The sequence below is a fragment of the Typha latifolia genome, chromosome 3 (assembly GCF_019914945.1).
Source record: "Typha latifolia isolate L0001 chromosome 3, TyphaL0001v2, whole genome shotgun sequence".
NCBI classification, from domain to species: domain Eukaryota; kingdom Viridiplantae; phylum Streptophyta; class Magnoliopsida; order Poales; family Typhaceae; genus Typha; species Typha latifolia.
In genome coordinates this window covers 1,839,605-1,864,881 of record NC_133088.1, presented here as the reverse complement: position 1 = coordinate 1,864,881, position 25,277 = coordinate 1,839,605, and the positions used below count along the sequence as shown (strand labels likewise).

General features: G+C 37.2%; 2 protein-coding genes across 2 annotated transcripts; both read left to right on the top strand.

Moving 5' to 3' along the window:
* The first annotated feature begins 619 nt into the window (after positions 1-619).
* Positions 620-20,007, top strand: LOC140783791 (mediator of RNA polymerase II transcription subunit 13). The gene is made up of 23 exons (XM_073130838.1): positions 620-814; positions 1,532-1,645; positions 2,876-2,949; positions 3,048-3,187; positions 3,279-3,365; positions 3,488-3,575; positions 3,672-3,755; positions 5,719-5,796; positions 5,889-5,971; positions 6,838-6,916; positions 7,090-7,416; positions 7,491-7,574; positions 9,221-9,452; positions 10,540-10,800; positions 12,542-13,891; positions 14,569-14,830; positions 14,907-15,042; positions 15,145-15,232; positions 15,330-15,408; positions 15,541-15,836; positions 16,051-17,095; positions 17,185-17,556; positions 19,138-20,007. The coding sequence occupies exons 2-23, from the start codon at positions 1,622-1,624 to the stop codon at positions 19,767-19,769; spliced, it is 5,901 nt and encodes a 1,966-aa protein (XP_072986939.1). The 5' UTR covers positions 620-814; positions 1,532-1,621; the 3' UTR covers positions 19,770-20,007.
* Positions 20,008-22,559: 2,552 nt separating this feature from the next.
* LOC140784965 (uncharacterized) lies at positions 22,560-24,568 on the top strand. Its single transcript, XM_073132617.1, has 6 exons — positions 22,560-23,210; positions 23,307-23,366; positions 23,465-23,697; positions 23,800-24,073; positions 24,183-24,260; positions 24,348-24,568. The coding sequence occupies exons 1-6, from the start codon at positions 23,079-23,081 to the stop codon at positions 24,393-24,395; spliced, it is 825 nt and encodes a 274-aa protein (XP_072988718.1). The 5' UTR covers positions 22,560-23,078; the 3' UTR covers positions 24,396-24,568.
* Positions 24,569-25,277: the final 709 nt, after the last annotated feature.

Below are 25,277 nucleotides of genomic sequence, written 5' to 3'. Positions count from 1 at the left end.
TCAACCCGAATCCGCCAATGATTTATAACGAAAGTCCACTGATTATTTGCACTAAAAACTTGACTACGAAGTGATTTTACTAATTTCTTTTATCATTCTTTTCCCTCTGCTCATTACACCAAAAATACAATTTTTTTTAAAGAAAATATTAGAGAAAATTTTCCACTTAAAATATTAGATTTTTTGTTTTATTTCTATTAGATTGACTCATCATGTCATATTCTTTAATTTTAAAATAAAATATAATTTCATTATTTTCTATCTTCTTCAATTTAAACTTATGAGTCTTAAATCTTAGTTAATATCTATTTTACAATAATCTTATAATTACGAGGAGAGGTTTCATATTTATTCAAATAATAGAATTATTAATACCATATGAGTATTATATATATATCTATATATTTATGTCAGAAAAAGTTAACAGTTTAATATTAGTTTAATTTCAAATAGGTAGTTTAATTTAGGCATAAATAAGGGGGTAATTTAAAATTACCCAAGTTAAATGAAGTTGGTCGATCAAACCGTACCAATATGCTGCTTTTTTTGGACTGAAATATCCGGATCCGACAATCCCGGATCCGACAATCCCGGATCGTAACCAGAAGCACCGATTCAGAGCCCTAATCTTTGCCGACCCGTGCCCTAGTTTCTCCTCTTCTTACCCCCCGCAAAGCCCATCACTACCGATCCGAATCCGCTGCGTTCGTGCCCCCAAGATCCCTTGCCCCTTGGAGAAGGGGCGTTCGAAGTCGAACCGGCGGGAGTCGGGCAAGGGGAGACCATGCTTGAGTTAGTGAGAAATCGTTGAGAGGTATGCCTTAAGATTTTTGTCTTCTTTTCCTTTAATTTCCTGTTTTCTTGAATCATTAACTCCAATTTTCTTTTAGCTGTCTGGAATCCCTAAATCTGTGGGAGTTTGTCTGTAATTACCATAAGGTTGGAATTTGTACTCTTTTATACACTTCAAACAGTTCATAACTTAGTCAGGAGTCGTTGTTCTCGATATGTCCAATGGGTTCATTAATGTGCTTCTCAAGACATTGATCCTTTAGTTCCCTTCCAACTAATTCAACTTATGCTGTACTGGACAGCTGACTTGCTAGTTATGCTTGTATTTTATCCTGAAAGCAGCTGAAATCATGTGTTGTTGCCATTTTATTTAATAGCCTTTTGATCGAATTCTTGTCAAGGAGTATAAATATGGAATAACATTTTCAGAGTGTATACTTTTCAAAAGATCTTAAAGTATCTGAAATATATCCTGTTGTTGCTACAGAAACTTTTATTTTGCAGTATTTTTATGCAATATTTTCTTGATTTGCATACTCTTTACATTCTTATAATTTGATCTTTACATTCTTATAATTTGTTCTTGTTGAAGATCTTTATATTGTTATTTGCGTACTCTACATGAATAGATTATATGATACTTTACTCCGATAATTGACCACTGGTTAGATGTATTAATTTCAAGCATTGAACTTTTACTATGTTTTACCAAGATTTTTCGTACAAACTTACATTTTAGGCAACAAGATATGCTGCAAGTTCACTTTGTTTCAACGGAAGTAGACGTGTTGGCAGCTTTCTGCAGTAAGGTTCTTGTGGTACCCAAAATATGTGGACAAATGTATTCAGAATTGTAAGTCCACATTTGATTTTCTGCCTGCAGCTGTCTTTTTTACTTATTCTTTGATAATCTTATTGTTCAAATCCTTATATCTGTCATTACATTGTTAGTAAACTATATTTTCCTATGATGTTAACATCTATAAATTTGCAATCATATTTATTACACTCAATAAAACAAGAGAGATTTGACAAGATCATTACATAATTTTTGGTGTGGGAGAGTAGTGAATAGGTCTAATATAAAGGTTAATACATAAATCTTCGCCTATAATTTCAACTGAAATTGAAAAGAATGTGTGTTCCTCATTTTGAAGATGAAGAAGCAAGGATTATGGAAGTATTAGAAATTACTAAATGATACTTTGATCTGACCCTTAGCAGTCCATCTCATTTGAGTTGGGATCAAAATTCAGTTCGAATTGCTTAACTGGAGCAAAAAAATTTCCTGAATTTTGCAAACTAAACTTGAAAATCTAACAAGTTGGGGATTTTTTGTCCATCAAAGGGCATAGCATGTAGGTTAACAGCTTCATAGTTCATCTATTTTAATTGATTGAAAGTTGCGGTCGACTTTTAAGTAGATCTGGGAAAAGTAAATCACAAATTTAACCTAAACCATAAAATGTGAGAAATTAATGCATCAGCAAGTAAATTCCATTGGATGTTAAATTTCTTAGATTTGTCAGTTGAGGGATTGGAGTGACAAATATATATCATGGCGGGGAACCTATGCATCAGCCTGAGGGAGTTTAACCATTTTGGGTATATTTGGACCCCTAAGGAGATAAAAAATAACTGCATTGTAACTCATAATATCAAAGCCATTGAACACCTACAGCATATCGCGGTAAGGATGCCAAATAGAAAGCACATTGACAATAGCTGGAAGGATGACAAGGAAAAAAGTTGTCTGCTTTATCAGAATATGACCTAAATATACATATCTGTTTTTTACTGGTAAAATTGGAGGAGCAAGGTGCAAAAGTAAAGAGGATAATGGGCAGCTTGGCATCAATTAATGGGTTCATTAACATCCAATTGGAGTTCCAGGTCCACCATCTCTGTACAGACTTGCCATTTAAGTGCCTTCCTATAATTTGAGTTTTGACCTCATATTGAATTGGTTGCACTGTTTACTCGCAATGCTATAGTAGTTATTCATTTCATATCAAGTCTGGGGTCGGGTGATAACTATATTTGATAATGTTCTCCCTTTTTCCTTCTTTGCTCCTATTTGCAGGGAGAGCTCCACGTTATCTCATGGTTTCAGTTTCTCCCTTTTGAATCTGATCCAAATATGCTTTCAGAGAAAAGGTACTTTTTGTACTCGTTCTAGCTCTCAAAAACTTCTCGGGCCTCATCAAACATAATCAGTGCATCTGTTTCTATTTGCTGATTAATGTTGTCTCCAGTTTGAAAGCAGAACAAAAGGATGCTGCTACTTATATGATAATTTCAGCACATCTTCAACTACAGAATGAAGGATTTCTTAGTGCATGGACAAATTCTTTTGTTGGTCCGTGGGACCCATCTCAGGGCATGCACAATCCTGGTGAGGATTCCTGATTTGCCTTAAGTTTTTGTCTGCGCTTCTCATTCAATTCTGTTTTGTAAGTTGGCCATCTAATATATGTCACTGACAGATGAGAAGATCAAGCTGTGGTTGTTTCTACCTGGTCGCCACTCCTCAATAGTTGAAAATGCTCAAGCTGCAGTATCCAGATTGAGAGGTTTAACCATTATTGGAGCCTGTCCCCGTTTTATATCATGCTATTGTGATGGTGATAGTGTCTTTGTGGTTTTTGTTTGACTAATTATTTTTCTTTTTCTTTATGGATTTTGTGTTTGACAGTTGTTGGAAGTGGACTCTGGTTAGCCCCTGGTGATTCAGAAGAAGTTGCTGTTGCATTATCTCAGGCTTTAAGAAACTCGATAGAAAGGTCTTCTCTTGTTCGTCCTGCTTGTCCCCATGTCTACTTAATCTGACTTACCCGAATTTATGACATTTGTGTTAGCTGAATTAACTGGATTGACAGAGCATTGAGGGGGCTTTCTTACGTGAGATTTGGAGATGTTTTTACAAGATCTAATCCTTCTACACAACATGGAAAAATATTTAGGTTGGTTTGCTAGATTCCTGTACTTAATTATCCTGTTGTATCGTTAGACCATGTTTTCTGTTTTCGTTTGCCTATTTTAATTGTGTATAGTCCATATGCTTGTAGATCAAAATCTTGTAAAATAGTACTCTTTGAATATTATTACTGAGTGAAAGTGACTTGTCCTTCAAGTAGTGCAGAAAGGGTCCCTATTATTATTGTAATTCTGTGGGATCTGGTTGACCACGTCGATTTAGTACACTGTAGAGTTAAATGGATGTTTGATAAATTCTTTGGGGGTTACACAAGGGCCATGTTTATTTATGGTGCCCGTTTCATTGAAACCATAGGTCCATCGATAACTATCTAGGTCTTGGAGAACTTCTCTTTTGATGTGGTTGCTTTTTATTGACATCCAATATATTTGTAAGTTGTAACAGAACTATATATCCACTTCTTGGTTGAACATCAAGAACTTAGTTATCTTTTCTCATCCTTTTGTCGCTATACTATGTCCAGCTTCCGTTATAACATACAGAAATACACAGATTCAGTATTTAAAATTAGTAGAATAAAAGATACTGATCAAATTGTAATCTGAACTCGGAAGAGTTCTCTAAGTAGCCATTTTGAGCTCTGCATTTGGCTACACTGGAAAGAAAAAAATGGAAAACATGGTTTAATCTTGAGGGAAACACTTCTTTCTGCTGGGGCATTCAAATGAGAATAGGTCTGCTTCTTTTTGGTGTAGGTTATTTTCTATAAGAGCATGGGTTGCTGCTGAAATTGTGTAACAGCCGTTAAGGTTGAGGCTGACATCACCAAAGAGGATAAGGGATCCTCCACCTGTATCTTATATATAAGCAATACAATTTATTCCCCTTTTGCCCTTTACTTTGTTGTGGACCTTGTGGTGGAGGGTGAGATGCATTTTGGTGGTAACTAGTTTTGTTGGTTGAAAGTTGAAACTAACCCTTGATGATGTATTACTCTCCTTGTATGTGTATGTGCCTATGTGGTAGGTTAGCTTTGTATCTTCGTGGCTTTGTATTTCTAGTTAGGTTTTTCTGCATGGTTGGTGACTTGGTGTGAGTTGGAGGTGGTACCTCTGTTGGGCTTGGTGGAATTCCCAGATTGGCAGCTTTTGCATATTCTTGGAAAGCATCAGAGACGATAAGCACTCTTTTCTTGCTTTACTCATGGTAATTTACTTTGGTTGTAGTGGTAGGATAGTGTTCAATTTTGTGATAGCTTGATGTCCCTAGCATCTAAGTGCACAGGGGTGATGGGCCGGTGGCCTGTACAGCAAGCAACTTTGCTTCTGGTCACTTCTGATAAGACAATATGATGAGTATTGAAAAAAGAAGTCATTTGCAGAACCTAAATACAATACAAAGAGCATCTGTTTTTTATTTGCTCGGAAATAATATTATCCCATAATATTCCTTGAAAGCTATAGATATATAATACCAAGCTCCCAATCCCAAATATGCTTAGGATCTGATGAGTGACTTAAGGAAATTACCTTACCAAAATTCCAGTATGATAGTTGTTCCTTGAAATGGACTTGTAGATTGTGAAATATAGCTTGAAATATCCATTTAAAACTGCTGGATATATGACTTGTATAATTTCTTTCTTAATCTTCTTTTCTAAATAACTGCTGAAAACTAAATCTTTTTGCTTATCTTTTAACTCTTTATAACAATATCATTTTGATTTGACCTTCAATTATGTCCTATAAGTTATATACTTGGATAAGCTGTTAATATGGGAATACGTCTTCTTTTTCTTTCTATTTCTTGTGGCTGCTCTATAATCCTAGAAGAATTTTTTTAAAGGATATTGATTCTGTCATTCTGATGCTATTGGCTTGCATAATTGGTTGTGAGCTGCTGCCACTTCTAGTTTCCTTTTTATTTTTTCTTATCTAGTCCATCGTCTTGCCTTTTCTCTTTCTTATCATAAAACTTTTTTTCTCTAGGAGGCCACAACCGACACTGGAATTCATTTTTGCAGCCACTGAGGAAGCAATCTATGTGCATGCAATAGTGTCCGCGAAGTTAGTGGATTCATGCTTTTCTTCATATTGTTTTATAGTCTTCTCTAGTCAATGTCAAGGGTGCTTTCTGAAATATTTGTCATTTTCCATAGGCATATACGTGGTGTTTGCAGTGATGATATGGAAAGAATGCTGGTGCATTGCTACTCCCGTTCTAATGGGGAAGGACTTCCAGGTGTGCTTCGTACTTGCCAACTTCTGTGCTGTACTATTTTTTTTGTCTTGGATGGCCTTGGTGATACCTGTTTCCCTGCCGACTCATTCTGGTTAACTACTAGATTCCATAGTACTTTTTTTTCTTTAAGGATTGCAGATATCATAACGCATGATTGGATAGGGAGTTGTGGAATTGCAATTGTAGAATTCTTGGTGGAAACCTTTTTTCCCCACTATTTGGATGATCAGCCGGTTGGAAATGCTACATTTGTACGGAGTCCAGGAGCATCCATCTTAATTATTTTCATGTGCTGTCCATGTGAAACAAAACCACATGCTTCAGTAATTAAAAAGCTTGAAAGGCAGCTGCTTCTTGTGGGACCTTTTGTATAGTCGACATGTTTGTTAAGAATATTGTCCTGAGACTCCAATATTTTGTTTTTAAATGAAAAAGAACATTATATAGAAAAGTCACATCCTTAAGAAGTAAAGTTAACATTTTCTTCATGTGGATGAGGGCTCATTGTGAAAGAGATGGTGCTGAACTCTTGGGTTGAGATCATCAACTTCTGGATTATGTTTTTCAGCAGTATATTTTTGTGCCGGTTAACTCAAAATCACATACCCCCCTGGTATGTGAGGTGGAAATATTTTGCAAATTTTACCAATCTGTGAGCTCATGCATTTCATTACACCATTGTAATTTTGGAATACAGTCAATGCACCTTTCTCTGAGGCATACTCTTGATGTTATATTTAAATTGCACATCTTTCTCAGTGATCTGTAGAAATGCCATTATATAAAACATATGACAATATCAGTCCATGCATATGTTTGTTAATTGAAATGAATAATTTTGGCCCTGAAATTGGAACATTCTGCAGTTATTGTTGCTCCAAATGGAATGCTAGGCAGGCTTGTTGGCTGTTGTCCTAGTGATCTCGTCAAGCAAGTGTATGGCAGGTATTTTGGAAGTCATATTCCTGTTTTATTTTTAGCTTTGTAAGTATGGAAAAGAAGAAGATTCCCCTAAGAAACAAACTAAAGGGACTTGTTTGTTACATATTGTAGGTCTGTTCTTGTTTCTTTAAATTATTGTTATGATTCTCAAAATATTTCTTTGTAAAAATTTGCAGCAAGCTCAAGTCTTCATATGGGTCTGCAGCTGGGTTAACTTATGTTACTCAATCTTCTGGTTGCCAGCTGAGGGGTCAAAGTTGCTATATTGAAGTTGCCCTTGGTTGCTCTTCAGCTTGCACTGACAAAGCTTTGGAAACAAATAGTTATCTGAAGAACAAGGCCTTGCATCCTGCTGAAGATTCTGAGTTTGCAACTGATGGAGGACAGAGGAAGCAGGAATCAGTCCATCACTTTCCAGTTCTTGAAAGGACGTTTATTTACCCAGCAGAAGCTGTTGTGATCCCCTTGACTCACCGAGCATTTGCTTGCTTTTCTAGAAAGAGGTTTTTTCTCAGTCATCATATAGTTATGAGTTTATGATTTTGTATTTGTCTGATTAGGTTCTTTCTCTTGGAAGATTGTGGCTACAAAATTGCACCGGAACATCATTATTTGAGATGTGGCCATTATGGAATTTTCCTGGTTCTTTCTTTGAGCATAGGTCAGTCTGAAATTCAAAAACCTACCTTTTTTTATCAACCTTTTCCATCCACTGATCATTTATATTCAAATTAACTGCTGAACTGGTGCATTTAATTGTTTGAATGTCCGAGTTTAATAAAGAATTCGTAGTTACAACATATATTCCTTGTCAAGTATTGTTGCATTAGTAGTTCTTTAATTTATTCCATTAAATCTTATCGTAAAGATTGTTGTGCGGGTGGCATGGAGCATATCAGTAAGCCATAGAAGGTCAGTATGTGTCGACTAATGCAGTTGCTATAGGGCAATGCATGCTCGTTTGAAATGATGTGTGCCTGTTTGGGATGGTAGGCCATGGGGTTGCCGCATGGTTGAGAAGAGGGGGATGAGTTGGCATGCATTGACACTGGTCAGGATTGAGATAGGATCTAGGTATTGCTATCAATTTTCTGTCGTCATGGATGCGCCAAATGCTTATATGGGAACCCTTGCTTCACTGTGGGTGGCATGGAACTTGCGCCAATGATATTATGATACATCAATTGTCTATACATGTTTGATAAGCATATTTAGTTTGTGTCTATTGTGTTCATACCTATTCTATTCTAGTTATATAATAGAATAGCTGCGCCGGATAACTTTGGAAGTTATTTACTCAACATAGAATGATTTGATATACCTTAGATGATCATTTAATGATAAAGAACCTGCAAATCCAGCAAGTTTTGTGAAATGGATGATTCAGTAATTAGATATGTAGTAATTAGATCTGCAAGCTTTTTGATGATAAATAACTACTTTATACAATAACACATGAATCACTGTAGAGAACGAGACTTGCATGGTTCATAGGGGTGAAAAATGACTCCGACAAAGATTAGATATTAATAAACTCACATTCAGATCCTTTTTTTTTTGCTTTGGATATGGATTTAGATATGAATATTAGACGGATAACAAATGTAAAACAATATCTGGTTAAAACGGATACAAATACTAATCGAATATGATCGGATCTTTAACGGATATGGATATGAACTAGATTCTAAACCTATTCAAATACAAACCAAGTCTTAAACGGAGTTTGATCAAGGTTTTGAACTCGGCATTTGGTTGGGATCGATGGTTAGAAAACATGATATGTATTGACTGTATCAGGCATTATAGACTATTTTAGTTACATAAAATTCTAAATATTATTTAAAAATACAATTTTTAAAAAAAAATTAGAAAAAAATAATAGAAAAATAATAAAATAAAAATTTATTACATATGAAGTCTAAAAACTAAAGAAAAAACTTACTAAAAATTATGATGAATTATGACTTGAATTTGGTAAAATTTTAATTCCTGATATTTCTGAATTTTTTAATTATTTATGTATAAAAAAATGACCAAACCCAACCGTCCATCACAACCGAAACTGTTGAAACTAGCATTTTTTTTGTGGATGTAAACTTAAAGTCAGACCAAATTATTAAAATTTGAACTTAATTTTTTGATTGATTATCTCCATTCCTGATCTTATATTTTGGGTAGTAAATGATAATGTGGACTTTTTAGCTTTGTTAATTATTTCTATGCTCGTAAACAGTTTTTTAGTTATTGAAGTTTCACTCCTCACAATATTATTCGATTACTTAGTTTGGCATTTGTATCCACTAGTCATTGGGAATCTTTGCTTGGGCTTGGTGTTGGCTTCAATCCCATGAGAGTGCAAAAGCATTTTAATAGCAGCAGCAACAGCATAAGTAGTAGTATCAGCAGTGTAAGTAGCACTACCAGTGAAAGTGAGTATGCAGTTGCCGCTGGAGATGGTGAGCTTGAAGCTGATGCTGACTCTCTTACATGTAGACAGTCTGTGAATGATCATTTGGAGAATGACGGTCGCAAAATGGTAATGTGCACTTAATTAAGCTTCATTTATTCTTATCTTTGTTTTTCAATTTAGACGACATTATTTATGTATGTTTTCATGGAAGCTATAACTTGACAAACTTTGCTTCTTTCGCTTTGCACTACCTGCTCGCAATAATCCTAATTCTTCTGCTTGATTTCATTTACTTGGAATATTTGCCCATCGAATTCATAATTCTTGCTATGGTACCTACATGTTTATTTCATGCACTGTTGCTTTAATGTCAGTCATCTGGTGCATCATCTCCAGCTGAACCTTGAAGAGTTGAAGTTGCAGATCTTGCTTCATATTTTATTAATCTGCATTTAATTCATGTTCTCCCTCAGTTTCTGATTCAGAGTTCATAAGCTGTACACACATCCGGAACTTAGATGTATATATTCATGGTTTCAGGATATCCCAATAAGAACTAAGAAGTTGAAGTTGGCTTCCATGTGCTTATTTGCAACCCAATTGTCCTGTTATTGCCTGTGACAGGTGTCTGTTCAGTTAATGGATGCTTCTTTGCGGGTCTATAAATGTTGGGTTATAGTCTTCCTAAAGTAACCTTTAAATTTGAATTGTTTTCTGCTCTCTCCAGTGACCCATTTTCAAATCACGTTGTAACTGGCTGAAAATGAGATGTATATGCCTGGAAAGGATTGATCTGATGTGAAATCTGCGGTACTAGATGACATAGCGGCTTGTCTTGCAGTGACCTAATCTTGGATTTTCTTGCCTGGATTGTGCATTCCCATGAATGAGTGTGTGAGGGAGCATGTATGATTTTATGTGGGTTCAGATCGGCATATATCAGTTGAACATTTCTTATATTATTTCATTCAAGTTTGGATACCATTTGAAGCTCTGCTCAAATTTTCCTGGCTGGTGTACTTCTACAAGTCTGCAGAACAAACACTAACAAATAGCTTCCTAAATAATGAAAAGCTTGGCTATAAATGTCCTATCTTGCTGCTGTAAATAATTCCCTTGTTGCAAATAGATACACTTTAATATGTATGATATTGAAGCAGCTATTTTAGCTAGATTCTTGAATCACTTTCTATGGTCGTCTTCTTAAATGTAGGTCTCTAAGCGTCTTCGCACAGACATGACCGAGACATCTGCTCAATCAGGCAAAGTTGGCGATATGCAAGATGCTTTTAAGTCTGGATATAATGTTGTTGAAGCAAACAATTCAGTAGTTGCAGAAGTAGCAAATGTTCAAGGTGTATCACTGTGGGGTTGGGAGGAGGATGACGGAGTAGGAATGGACATTCAAACACTACTTTCTGAGTTTGGAGATTTTGGAGACTTTTTTGAAAATGATATTCTGATATTTGGCGAGGTATGCTATCTTTTTCCTTTTATCATATACTTGCAATGGACTAATTGCAAATTGTAGCATCCCACTTAGAAAGATAGTTTTTAATGAGGATTAAGATCCAGTTATTAGTTTATTGATCCATAAATGTTACTTTTAAGTTCAAATTGATTATTGATAAAATGTAAACTGCTCAATATATTGATTACGGTATTGATGGTTGACATAGTCTATGTTCTGGTTGACATTTGGCCAATTTTGATTTTATCTGATAGTTACCAGGTGAATACAACTTTTCTAGTTGATGGAGTATCAGCTGTGAGACTGAAATGGTACTCTGAAAGTTAGGACTGCTCTTATTAGTTGTGATTGTATTATCTAACAATTTTCCAGATGATTGACTAATGGAAATATAATCTGAGCAGATGGTAGACTTGGTTTTTGTTCAGGCTCTGTTTGGTTGCAGGGCTTTATGACAGTTTTGTTTGTAAAGTTAGCTTTTTCTGTAAATGAGTTCAAAAGCATGACCTATGTGACTGTTGATAAGTTTGCTTGAGCCAGGAATGACATGACTTATCAGTCTAACTTGAGCCTAAACTGTTTCCTGTATGAGGTCCAATTAAATCAGGACTGCGTCCTGCTGGGTAGAAACTAAGCCTGCTTTTAATCTCAAAGTAGGCAGCTTATACGTCTTAAACCCTCTTCATGGGATATATAGGCGACAGTTCCACCCAGTAGTCCCTTCCCCTTTTTTCTTCTAAATTTTTCCCTGATGCTAGCAGGATTGGCTTCTTGCTCAACTGCATAGGAAGCTAGGAACAAGGGACTAGTCCCTTTTTCTTTTGGCACTATAAGTTCAATGGTAAAGGTGGCATCCTTCATCATGAGCTCATGCAGATATCACAGTTCTACCCTAGTTAGGAGTTTCCAAGCAGCACATTTAAGGGGCAAGCACAAAATAATGGAATTTACTTGAGGACTTGTTAAGTTTATTCTAGAATAATGTATCTCTAGGAAAACAAATACCATGGCGAGGATCCAAGAAATTGAATGAAATTATTATGCCATCTATGAAATAATGAAAAAAATGGAATAGAAGGTATACAATGTTGGTCATCTAGATTCAGCACCTAATTTGCTTGTCTAGCTAATGCACTGCGGTGCAGCCTTTGGATTTTCTCCCATCTATACCATGTTATCTGCTACTTTGTCTGACTAAGAAGACTCTCAGAGGCCACCCGTGGACAGAATATGCATATGCAACACATACCTGAGTGCATTGACAGCATTCAGGAGAACTGTTACTGATGTTTGTGATCTGACTTTTATAAGAAATGTCTTGTCTTGTGCTATGTTTGTAATGTATTTATCTATGAAGGATTCCTACTTGTTGAGTCTTGCCTGCATTCAGAGACAGATTTCTAACCTAAATATCATGATATGTACCCATTGATATGTCTATGATCACAATTGAGTATTAGACATATGAAAACTAAAAAAATAATAGGGCAAAGCACAGTTTATGCTTTAGGGAATGCAATACAATTTAGAGGTGCATCCGGAAAAGGCTTGTTAAAATATGATACCGTTTGAAGCCCTTAAGTTCTGTGTGTCTCTGCACTAACATTTGCATCATCTGAAAAGCATCAATGTGTCTTGCGGTTCACTATATTCTTATTTTTGTACTTTAGTATAATTTTGGTATATTTTGTTTAATATTTTCAAGAGGAGTTTCATGGCAAGTGATGAATTTTCGTTTATATAGCCTCCAGGTACAGCTGAGTCACAAGCTTTAGTATTTCCTGGTGTTGATTGTGGAGATATCACCAGTAGTCCTTGCACCGGAGGAATGGAGATGCCTGATCAGAGACTTTCTCCTTCTGGCATAGCATGTTTTGAGGGATTTAACCAAAACTCTGTGGAAGAAACAGAGGATACTAGGATCAAAACTGAAGAATCTGCAAAAGATATGATGTCATCTGCTGCAGGGAGCTACTCTTTGGTGCCCTCAGTTGGTAAATTTGATTATCTTACAAAAGCTGAAGCCATGCTGACATTTGCATCAGAATATGCAGCCGTCGAAATCCCTAATGGCGAGGTTTCAGTTTGCACGTTCACAAACCCATACTTACCTACATCTAAGAAGGGCAGTACGTCCTATTCTAGCTCCAATGCTTATGTATACAGTGCAACACCACCTTCTCCTTCCTTTGAGACCTCGGAAGAAAAGCCTCAAACATTAGTCAAACGTAAACCAGGTCTTGTTTCAAATGATGGGAGCTCTTCTGTTCAATCATTGAAACTGTACACACTTATACAGAATTGGACAAAAGGGACTGATAAGAGATCAAGACGTAATGATGTACATTCACTTAAAGGAGAGGCACCATCATCTGTTTCTGGCATTACCTCGTTAAGTTCCTCTATAACATTACTGAAAAAGAACGAAAAAATGTTTGATGCAGGGAACTTCCTACTTTCTCTCAAGACTACACTTGCAACAGAAATTGAATGCATCATGTTCCAAGCTGCAATGTGCCGGGTAAGACATACACTATTATCTCTGAGCAGCAGAGTTCCTGTTGGGTTGAGAAGTTCTATATTAGATCTTCTTCAGGCTGAGACAAGCAACAAGCCTGACATAATTATTTCCAAGTATGAGATCCAGAAGAAAGACAGTATCCCAGTTAGAATAGCCGGTGATATTGATGGTGGAATGCATGATGGATCCCTTACAGCACAAGTCGGTGTTTGGCGCCCAGTTGGAACTCCTAAAGGGATCAAACCCCTAAATTTACATAGTACTGAGAACCCTTCAATGCCAGTCAATATATTGACAGATGATGGTTTAAATGTAATTGCTCCAAGGCAACCTCTTTTGGATCTTCTTGATGCCATGTCCCTGTTAGTCCAACAATCAACATCTTTTGTCGATGTTGCACTTGATGCAGATGAGGGTGATGGCCCATATTATTCTCTTGCCCTTCAGGAACAACGTAGGCGCGGGTTTTCTTGTGCTCCTTCTATGGTTCATGCTGGTTGTGGTGGTATTCTAGCCACTTGCCATTCTGTTGATATTGCTGGTGTTGACTTAGTTGATCCACTTGCTGCTGATGTAAGTTAAAAATTACTGACTTATGCCACTTATTGTTACTTTGATACTTTCATATTGTAACATCTCTATATTGTACTGTTTGTTAGTTATTTATGTATGATTCTACTATCAGTTTTGTTCCGGTAAATATGCTTTGACTGAACTACTACTAGTTTTTCTCTCTTTCCTTTCTTTTTTTTGTTGAGAAAGTGGGTAAGGACTCCTTTTTGGATTGACTGAATTACTTCATCATTCTAGTTTTTGTGATTTTCATGTATTCCACCTATACTTTTCAGCTGTTTTGTAGAAGACCTACTTTTTACATATTTACAGATCAAGTCCTCTTTTAGGCGTATCTGCAAAAGGCCTTCTCGTATTCATTTATAAGAAATATGCTTCAGACTGTTCTAGTTTGTTAACAAAATCTGCTATTGCAAAACTGAAGAAAAGGGAAAGATAAATACACTTTTGTTGAAACTGAATCTTTTGACTTATAAGTAAAAATGTGGTCTTTTGCAAATATCTCATTTGGTGGACAACAATTTTGCTGTACAGCTAAAAGTTTCACTTCAACAAATGGAGCATATAAATTACTGAAAATCCTGATATTATATTATTTCAAAAGCATTTACTATTCATTCTCTTTCTGTGATTTATCTCCATTAACAAGGTAATGCTTTTATTTCTTTTTGCGACAGGCCCCAGTGTCATCTGTCATTAGCTTACTGCAATCGGATATAAAAGTTGCTTTAAAATCTGCTTTTACAAATTTGGATGGTCCATTGTCTGTTATTGATTGGTGCAAGGGTCGCAGTCAAATTGGTGACTCTGGATCTACAGGAGATGCTTATTCTTTTCCGTACACTGCCAGTGAAACTCGTGATTCATCGAGCACTGTTTCTTTGGGTGGAGAGTCAATGAGCCCACCACAGTCCACTGGAGCTTCACCTTGTATCAGAGGTATATTTTGTTCCCTATACAAGACGCAGTTTACTTTGACATGTAAACATAATTATAATTCAGAAGATATTTTCAGAAGGAGCAAGAACTGATGAGTCATCACTTAGGAGATCAAGTCAGGATACATCCAATTCAGAGGCAGAACAGCAAAAGGGTTATTCTCGTTTCAGATCTACACTTGCTGTCCTCCCACTGCCTGCTATACTTGTTGGGTATGCATCCTTTTTTGTTCTCTTAGCAGTACAAAGAAGATTTCTTGCTCTAGTGTATTGTGAATCTATATAAGAGATGGACATTGAATATTCAAAATACAGGTACCAGGATGATTGGTTGAAGACATCTACAAACTGTCTACAACTCTGGGAGAAGGCTCCTCTTGAACCTTATGCTTTACCAAAACCTGTAATTCCTGAAAACTACTGGAAAACCAATCCATATTTTGGAATGCTGATAGCTCAGTTTGCTTCATATTGCTGACTTCTTTTTTTGACTATTTCAGGTTAATTTCTTTGCGATATGTCCTGATATTGATCTCCTTACTTCTGCTGCTATTGATTTTTTTCAACAGCTGGGAACTGGTAAATTCTTAGTTAGCAATTGTCCTTAGTTATTTAATGCCTACACTGTTTCTATGGACATGTTAGCCTTATTACTGGGTTATAGTTGGAACAGTAATTCTAACTGCTAAATGTTGTTCTGATGTTTTACAGTTTATGAGGTATGCAAACTGGGAACTCATTCACCTCATATTAATGGAGGACAAACAGAGTTTGCCCCTGGAAAATGTTTGCCATCTGGCCTCGTTCTTGTTGATTGTCCTCAACAAGTGAAGATTAGTGGCAGCCATTTAACCGCTATCAGCTCCATCAGTGATTATTTTTTAGCTCTTTACAAAGGTTGGAATATGAAAAGCTTTGTTAATTCTCTTACAAAGGTAATCAAGGATCTAAAGCTTGCTTCAAGTTGCTCAGCAAATCAGAAAGAAGGCAGCAGCGGGCCTTGTACCGTAAGACTTTGTTCCCTTTACATTGATGGTTTCTTGTTCTTTAAGATCTTCTAAAATCTAAGAATTTCTGACATGTTTTCCAAGATTTTTTTTTCCTTTCTGAAATTGGTTTACTTCAGTGGTTGCAAATATAAAGAAGAAATATGGAAGAGGTAGAGTGGTTATGGCTTACTCTGGGTTTTAATAGTTACCTTCGGTCCTTATGTTAATGTAGGTAGTTTATGTAGTGTGCCCCTTTCCTGAGCCTTCGGCAGTTCTGCAAACTTTGGTTGAGTGCTCTGTTGCTCTTGGATCAGCTGTTCTTTTACCAGACAAAGAGAGAAGATCTATGTTGCACTCTCAGATTGCAAAGGCCTTAAACTGTACTGCTGCCACAGATGAAGCATCAGCTTCAAATGTTCTAATGCTTTCGGGGTTCAGTATTCCTAAGCTTGTCTTACAGATTGTGACTGTAGAATCCCTATTAAGAATCAACAGGGGAACAAATGAACTTGCTGTCTTGAAGGACATTGCCTTCACTGTATATAATAAGGCTCGACGAATCCCACGAGCTGTTTCTGCCAATGACATGCTTCATTCAACGACTTTTTCTGGAAGATCTCAATCCACAATGATGCATGTAAACTCTCCAATTCCAGGCCTCTGGAAAGATTGTCTTGTTCCTCGGATTCCTAGAGAAGCCGAATATGATACTTCCTTGAGGCCTGGCACATGGGAGAACTCTTGGCAGACATCAAGGACTAGTGGGTTGTCTGATCCAATTAAACCAGCAGATTTATGTGGTCAAGATGATGGACGATATATGTTTGAGCCACTTTTTATATTGGCAGGACCTGGTTCTATTGAGCATAGTGGGGTTTCGGAGTCTTCAAACTCAAAAACTGTAATCGATGACAGCTCTGGGGTTTATTTGCAAAGTTCGACTTTAGCAGTAAGCTCTGATACCGGAGTGAATTCTCTCGATGGATTAGAGCATGATCATAAAGCAGCAAGTCTTCATTGTTGTTATGGTTGGACCGAGGATTGGCGCTGGCTAGTCTGCATTTGGACAGATGCCAGAGGAGAGCTACTTGACAGCCATATATTTCCTTTTGGTGGTATCAGTAGCCGTCAAGACACAAAAGTTCTCCAAAGCCTTTTCATTCAAGTTTTGCGACAGGGTTGTCAAATACTATCATCTTCTCCTGATGCGAGTGCTGTCAGACCGCGAGACATAATAATAACTCGATTTGGATCTTTCTTTGAGCTTGAATGCCAAGGTATTAAGAATTATATAGTTGTAGTATCATGTAGTTTTTTCAGTATGGAAGGACTTGGTTTTAAGTTTTAACTGTGTTATCATAAACAGAGTGGCAGAAAGCTATTTACTCTTTTGGGGGTAATGAAGTCAGGAAGTGGCCGTTACAGTTACGGCGATCAATACCTGAGGGCATCCCCTCAAATGCTAATGGAACCTCCCTGCAGCAGCAAGAAATTGGCTTACTTCAAGAAAGAAACCTGCCCTCCTCACCTAGCGCTTCTTTATATGGCCCTCATTCAAAGCCCAGCTTTATGAAAGGTGCTTTGGGTCAGTCAAGTACCAAGAAGCAGCTTTTAGCAGGACAGACAGGGATGGATATCTCAAAAGGATTGCTACAATTGGTGCAAAGCATCAGTTTAGTTGGAGTTACTCTTGACCATTCATTGCATCTTATCCTTCAAGCAGATATGTCTTCATCTGGTAAGTGCACCATTTACACACTATGCATCTGAATCTTTGTATTACATTTCATGAATAACCCAAGCAACTGTCTGAGATACAACCCAAGCAACCTTTCTTTGTACAGAATGTATCAGCCAAAACTGCTGTAACCTTAGGACAGTTTATTGATGTAAATTACCCCTTGCTCGATTGATATTTAGGCAGTAGGTGGCTGGTCATGGTCTCTTAGATTTAGGCGCTAGGTTAACACCTCGAACTGATGCAGTCATACAACTAACAAACTCAAACTATTTATCTCCAAGATTTCCCCTAGTAATTATGTGGTACCCTTAAAAAGTATAAAGAAGAACGACAGAGGAAGAGCAGCCTTCTGCCCTTTCCTCTTCCCTGCAGCAATGACAGAGGTCTTTGCTTCCACTGCTAATCTCCTCAAAGGGAACATAATTATTGATGGGCAAGTGAGATACCGTCACAAAATGCTGATAGAAGATTCTGTAATACACGGACCGATGGTCACAATCACACAAGTACAAAGTGCTGATAGAAAAAGAGTATGATATGCCAATATGAGGGAAAATGATATATATAGGCCATTTTTTTTCATTGCGGCTTCAAATGATCGTTATTACTACGGGCATCAACCAACAGTTAGCTGGTAATAATTTATGGAGCAATCATGTACTGTAATATATGAAATAATATCAACTTTTCTAAGAAAAGGAACCTTCCTCACCCTATAGAAAATGAAACTCTCACTCTCATTGACTCAAGTCACTCAATCTATCTTCGACACTCAGCAAACATTATATCCCTGAAGACACCAGAAGCATCGGCCCTTTCATTGAAATTGATTAAGCTTATCCCATCTTTGTTTGGTTCTAATTATGGCACTCATGCAGAAATTTGAAAATAGCAGATACTATAGAAATGTTAGTTTAAGATGTTAGATCAGAGGGGGGTAGGTTGAAAGGGCATAAATCTTATTCCTTGCAATTTGAATTGCAAATGAAGAAATTAACTGTTTTGATGGAATTACAATGCTCGGCCTATGACATAGAAGTGATTCACTTTACTGGAATAATCTGCAGGCTATAGTGCATTGTTATCCACTAATCATAAGCTGACCAATACAGTGTTTCATTGTCTCACTTGGCCTTTGGTTGTCATATCTATTTATGTTTGAGTCAGGAGAACAAGATTTAGGGCGTCTACATACTTTTCAGAGCAGATGTGACCTAGTACATTCACGGATCTTCACAATTATTTGCAATTAGTTAAATGCCTTCATCAAATATAATGGTTGAATTTTGGTGAATCAAATATCTAGAATAGACTTCTACAACTAAAAGTAGTCCTGTGACCATATGCATACTTATTTCTTCTCAACTTAATCTCTGCCAGAGTAAAGAGAATAATGTGAATCAGTAATTTAGGGGTCTGTCTCTTTTTTAGGAAAAAGGAGCCAAATTGTGGCTTATTCCGATCTAACCTACAGACTTCTTTCTCCAATATGCAGTTAACGTTTTGCATCATAATGCATTTTGAATGCCAGACAATGGTTTATGGCTAATTCAGATTATTGACAATGTTTTTATACAGGTGGAGGAACTCAAAACAGCAGTGGCCATACAGGCTACTTAGAAGGATTTAGTCCAGTGAAGTCTATTGGGTCCATGCCAGCATCATATCTCCTAATTCCATCGCCTAGTCTGCGGTACTTATCTCCAGCCACGTTGCAGCTTCCTACATGCCTCACGTCAGAATCTCCACCCCTTGCCCATCTTTTGCATAGCAAAGGGTCAGCAACGCCCTTAGCTACTGGGTATGTGGTGTCAAAAGCAGTGCCTACGATGCGGAAAGACCCTGCAGAGACAACCAAAGATGATTGGCCTTCTATTCTTGCAATCAGCCTTGTTGATCACTACGGAGGAAGCAGTACCATTCAAGAGAAGATTGTGCGCGGTGCTGGGAGCAGCAGCAGCCTCGGTAAGCAAGGCAGGAGCTTCACTCCAGATACAGTCAATAGAGATTATGAGCTGGAGATACACATGGTATTAGAGTCCGTAGCAGCTGAGCTTCATTCTCTCTCTTGGATGACAGCAAGTCCAATTTATGCAGAAAGGCGCACCACACTTCCTTTCCACTGCGACATGCTCTTGAGGTTAAGAAGACTCCTCCACTATGCGGATAAAGAGCTCTCTCGACCACCAGAAAAGGCAGAGCAAGTTTAGACCACTTCCTAATCTGTATGTAGTCTAATCCAACATTTACGGGGTGTTGTACATATACCTGTATATTATTTGGTTTCTCCAACACCACTTTGTGTAATTGTGGCAACTGACAATGTAATTAACAAGGGGAAGTTGTTTTTGCCTTTTGTTGTTTTCCTTTTTTGATTGAGGAAAGGTGGCCCAAGAAGTGTTTTTGCACGTTCCACATATTATGACAATACTGAATCTTTGGTTAGTATCATCAGTTGTTCAACCTAGGTTTTGAATTTGATTATGTCTGCGAAAAAGGATTTGAGAAAGAGTGGTAGTTATCATATTGTGGATCAATTTGGTTGGTGGGATGTTCCTCGTATTCCATCTAATATTACAAATTGTTGTTCACTTACAATTGACACCCAGTGGATATTAGTCAATACATAATTTACTGCTAATTTTTTTGAATTCCATGCTTTTCGTTGCTCACATCGTTAGTCTTACTGCAGAAAATTTTGACAAGTACATACTGCAACAAGTGTTTTTTTGTCCCATATTCGGAGAATAGGAATTGATTTGTAACTAAATGAACCGGAAAGCCTATGAAACGAATCAATTCTCAATTAAAATTTAGATTTTTTGAGTACTGCTAGACATTATTCCACCTTTTATTCCGTAGTCAACCAACCAAGTAAACACTCATCATCTCACAGCAACACCCACACATACAATCCACCTCACAAATCAACAAAATACCAATCTCAAAATAGAATAAAATTAGTTCCCAAGGGACATACAGACCGACAATCATCCTCTCAAATGTTGTTACTCCAAGCTCGGTCAGAGGAGGTACCCGAAGGCAAGTCCGGCCAAGGAGACGAAGGCGAAGACGGGTGCGGTGGAGGCGCCGCCCATAGTGGTCGAGCCGGAGTCGGGGCTGGAAGCCGGGGGATGCTCATGGCCTTCGTGGGCGGAGGCCATCTGCATCAAAGAAGAGGCCATCAATATGGCCATGGTGACCATGGATAGCATCCTGAGCTTTAAACTTGCCTCCATTTGATTTGATACCTACACGAAGAACAAGAGCAAGGATAAAAGATAAACAAAGTATGAAACAACTATAGATAGGTGAATGAAGAGAGGAAATGAAGAATGAGGATTATATAACCTATAGGAGGAGTCGAGGGGGGTTCTGGGCAGGGCGTTTAGGCAAGTCATCTCGAGCGTTGACTTCAATTCAGGTCGTTGAATTCGGTGTAAGTTAACGCGGGAGAACAGTATCATAAACTTGAGTGCACGTTCGGTAGTTGGAGATTCCAGGGCATTATTGAAGGGCTACTCAATATCAAATCACCAGGAATTCTAGTGACATTTCACCAGCTATAATTTATTAATAATAAGTTTGACTTCTTCTTTTCCTTTTTACGGTCAACTGGTGTAACAAGTAAAAGGAGTTGAAATATAGAAGCTTCGTAATATCTACGTTTTGCCATTAGTACGAATTGCAATGATTTAGTTTACTAAGGCATTTTTCCCATCTAGAATTCTAAAAAAGAATAAGAATAGCAAAATCTAATTTATTATTCCTAAAATAATAATTTTATTCTAGAAATAGCTATTTGTATATTTACTTATATTATGAGATAAGTGTATAATAATTATATTTGATGTGATATAAAGTGAAGATAAAAAAAAAATTACTAAAATGCTCTTCGATTTAATTTAAAGTAGATTGATGGAATATATAATAAATAAATTAATATATTTTATGTATAGAATACTTAGATTTACTTATGCAATGCTAGAGTAATAAGTTACATATGCAATGCTAGGCTAAGTTATTATATATGCAATTTAGAAAGATAAATATACAATGCAATGCAATATAATTCTATGTTAGAAAAATAGATATGCAATACAATTTTATAAAGATAAATATGCAATGTAATGTAATCTAAATATATTTTAATTTTATAAAATAATAATTTATTAATATTTATCTAAACAATATATCTTCTTTCCCGTTACATCTCAGTAAAAAAACACTCAAATTTAAAAAAAACAAACTATTATATAATTTGGGAAACTTTTTAATGAAGGAAAAGAACGTGATGAAAGTTGTGTTCTCTCTAGGGTAGTTTATGCTTTAATTAAGCATCACTTTTTCCAACATAGAAACTCTCTAATTATTCTTTAATGCGTTTAATTATGTGTTCTAACGTCTGCATGATTTGGGCGACCTCATTGTGTTACATCTCTAAATCTTCTTCTTTTTAATCTCTCCTAAATAATATTTTAGCATTGCGATGCTCCGTTGACAATTTGGAAAAGCACGAAACTTCTCCATATACTCCACTCGAATGTTCAATACCTATAAGTTTCTTTTGTGAGTCTCTTCTTTTGAAGAGTTACGCATCTATATTGAAGAACTTTGATGCATCTAACCTTGATCCTTGATGATAAGGATTAAGAAGACAATTAATCTTCCATTTAAATCAATTAGATCTATGGTTGCCGACCAGCATTGTCACCTAAGGCTCATATATAGATCAACACACGAATTTCATAAGGTTCATAGCTCAATTCTTTCAAAGAAATAAGAGATTAATTGGTCCCATATCAAATCATATATTTGTTCCTACTTATTAGATGCTATCTAATAGCTCCCCTCAATTTAATTTTCTCAAGTTTTGTTAGCCTTCTAATATTTTGTGAACTATTGTGACAATATAATAACGCTTAGATATTTTTATCGAGCTATCGAGCCAAACTTAAATTTTCTTGAGCTTAACACGAGCCAACTCAAGCTAATATTATGCGGCTCCTTTTGATATCTTAGCTGAAAAAAGAAAAGAAAAGAAATCTATCGACTCGTTTACACCCCCCCCCTCCATAATCTCCTCCTTGGTAGCCTCCTCCCACCGAGATAAATTGCCTCCTAAAATTGTCAGCTAAATTGAATCAACCTATTGAGGCATGGGTGACTCTCGATTTCGCACCCTATCTTGTATGGATGCTAGTTCTCTACGTACTTTGAATCCGGATCTCATGTACTAGTACCTTGTAGCTTATTGGATTCTAATTTTCAGATAGATCCAAATCTAATCTATCTTTGCTTGCAAAGTGCAATGATATATTGTTATTAAGTCTCGACGGAGGCATAAGCTCTCCCTTTTTCGGGGAAAAGAGTATCCATCTAGGGCGCCTTACCAAAAGATTAGGACACAGATATAGTGGCCTTCGGATGAGGAAGGCTCGTATCCGTCCGTCCGTAGACAAATCTAACGGTCAATCACAGCATAAAAATCCATATATAGCACTAGGACTTCGGGGAAGATGGGTGGTGGTTGGTTCTATTTCACACACACACACACACATAAGAGCTTGGTTGAGTTCTCACTGTTTCTTCGACTCCACAAGCAAGCAAGAAGCAATCTTTTTCAATTCAAGCTGCAAAATTTGTACCAAGTTTGTAATCTTTTCCCTTTTCTTTTTCTTACAGTTTTGCTTGTAAAAGTTTCATCTTTTTTCGCTCGATCTCTAATGGGTACTTGCAATTTGCAGGGCTATCGTTGTAGGCACCTTTGTTGCTTGTTTCATTCCTTCGGAGGACTGGATCTTGAGGTAAAAGATGATAAATTTTGGATCTTGGGTGTTCCTTTCTTGGAGGTGAGGGGTTTTAATGGAGTTTTTTTTTTTTTTTTTTTTTTTCTTCTTCGAAGATGGAGAAGGAGGCGAAGAATCCAAGAGTACCAAGGGTAGTTCCGGAGCCCGATTTCCCCTTGCAGTGGGGTAACAGGAAGCGGCTCCGCTGCGTAAAGGTACGAGACGAGGGCTCCCCAGCCAAATCCGACGGTCAGAAGAGGGCTACATCTCGCGTCAACCGCCGTGTCATCACCGGAGGTGACCCCGAGTTCGCTTCGCCCTCGCGTCGCCCCACTGCTCTCCAGCACAGGTAGATTTACCAATGAAACAGCTACCAAGTTTGGATTTTTTTTACCCCAATTTTGGATTGTACAGCACAAATTGGAATACCCAATTCGTCATTTGTCTTCAGGAAGTCGGAGTCAGCGGGGAGCGAGAACTGGAAGTCGCGGTCTGTGTCGTTATCGCCGGAGAAGGAGGACCGGTTCTACTCCACGAGGGGCTCCGCTTTGGGGTGCGAAGAGAACGGGAATGGTGGAGGAGATGAGAGAGGTGTGGCGGTGCTGCCGAGATTTTTCATTTCGCTCTCGAACAAGGAGAAGGAGGAGGACTTCATGGCCATGAAAGGTTGCAAACTCCCCCAGAGACCCAAGAAGAGGTCCAAGTTTCTCCAAAAATGCCTACTCGTATGGCCCCCCTCCCAATTTTAATAATAAAAGTTTGTACCTTATTGTTGCAATTATCATCTCAAAATCTAAATCTTCTATCTTTTGGCTTAATTCTGTGACGGTGCAGTTAGTGAGTCCTGGTGCGTGGCTCTCAGATCTCTCTCAGGAGAGGTATGAGGTTAGAGAGAAGAAGAGCTCAAGAAAGGTATTTTTAACACCTTTCATTTGCTCCGGTTCAAAGTGGCTTTTGGATCTTATATGGGTAGGATTTGGTTGCTTTAATCTTTTGCAGAGAAGAAGAGGGTTGAAGGCTATGTGTATGGAGAGTGATTCTGAGTGATCTAGAGAAGCCAGAGGAGGGCTTTTGCTGGCATCAACGCTGTAATTTTGGATTATTTTACTCGATTTACAATTGCAGATTAGTAGTCTCTTTGGATATGTAAAATTTCTTGTCTCCTCTGTCTTGTGTTCTTCCGAAGGAATAATATGGCGATTAGAGATGTTATTCTTCTATTCTTAAGTGCCAAACATAAGCAGGGGAACAATGGTTTAGTAGCTACCTCTATGAGATCTTGGTGGAATAACCATTATTTAAAACCATCTAAGATTGGATGTGATGGTTCATAATGTTTCAAAGGAGACAATACTATCTTATCAAGAGGTGTCCTCATTAATGTACTTGTATACTGATTCAGTTACAAAATTCCTTCTAAATAAGAAGGTAATTTTGAGTTAAGAATTGTGAACCACAAAATCTTACTTTGTTAATTATGGATCTGCTGAAAAGTAGGTCTCTTTCAAAGGGAAGTTTAGAAATTGGCTTCTTTTTGTCATCAAGATGTTTGAATTTGTTAAACTCCAGCACTTCCAGAATGAGATAATATACCATAGAGTGTTGTTAGGATAAATTGGATAGTGGGTAAAAATGAAGGTTAAATATCAATTGTGAGTTTCTACATTCTATACTTGATACCATCTATTAATACATAACATTCCTGCTTTGTCTTGTGCAGACAATTGCTTACAAGCAGTCATCTCTGATGGCATGTACCATATAGATAGGGTGATTATATTTGGATGGCCATGAGAGATTGCTTGTGTACATAGATAGGTAGATAGATAGACAGATAGAAACCATCATATTTGGATGTCTTTGGCAACTGGTAAATATTTTATTGGTTTATGATGATTGGATGTTTGGATGGTTCCACAACTTCTTCTA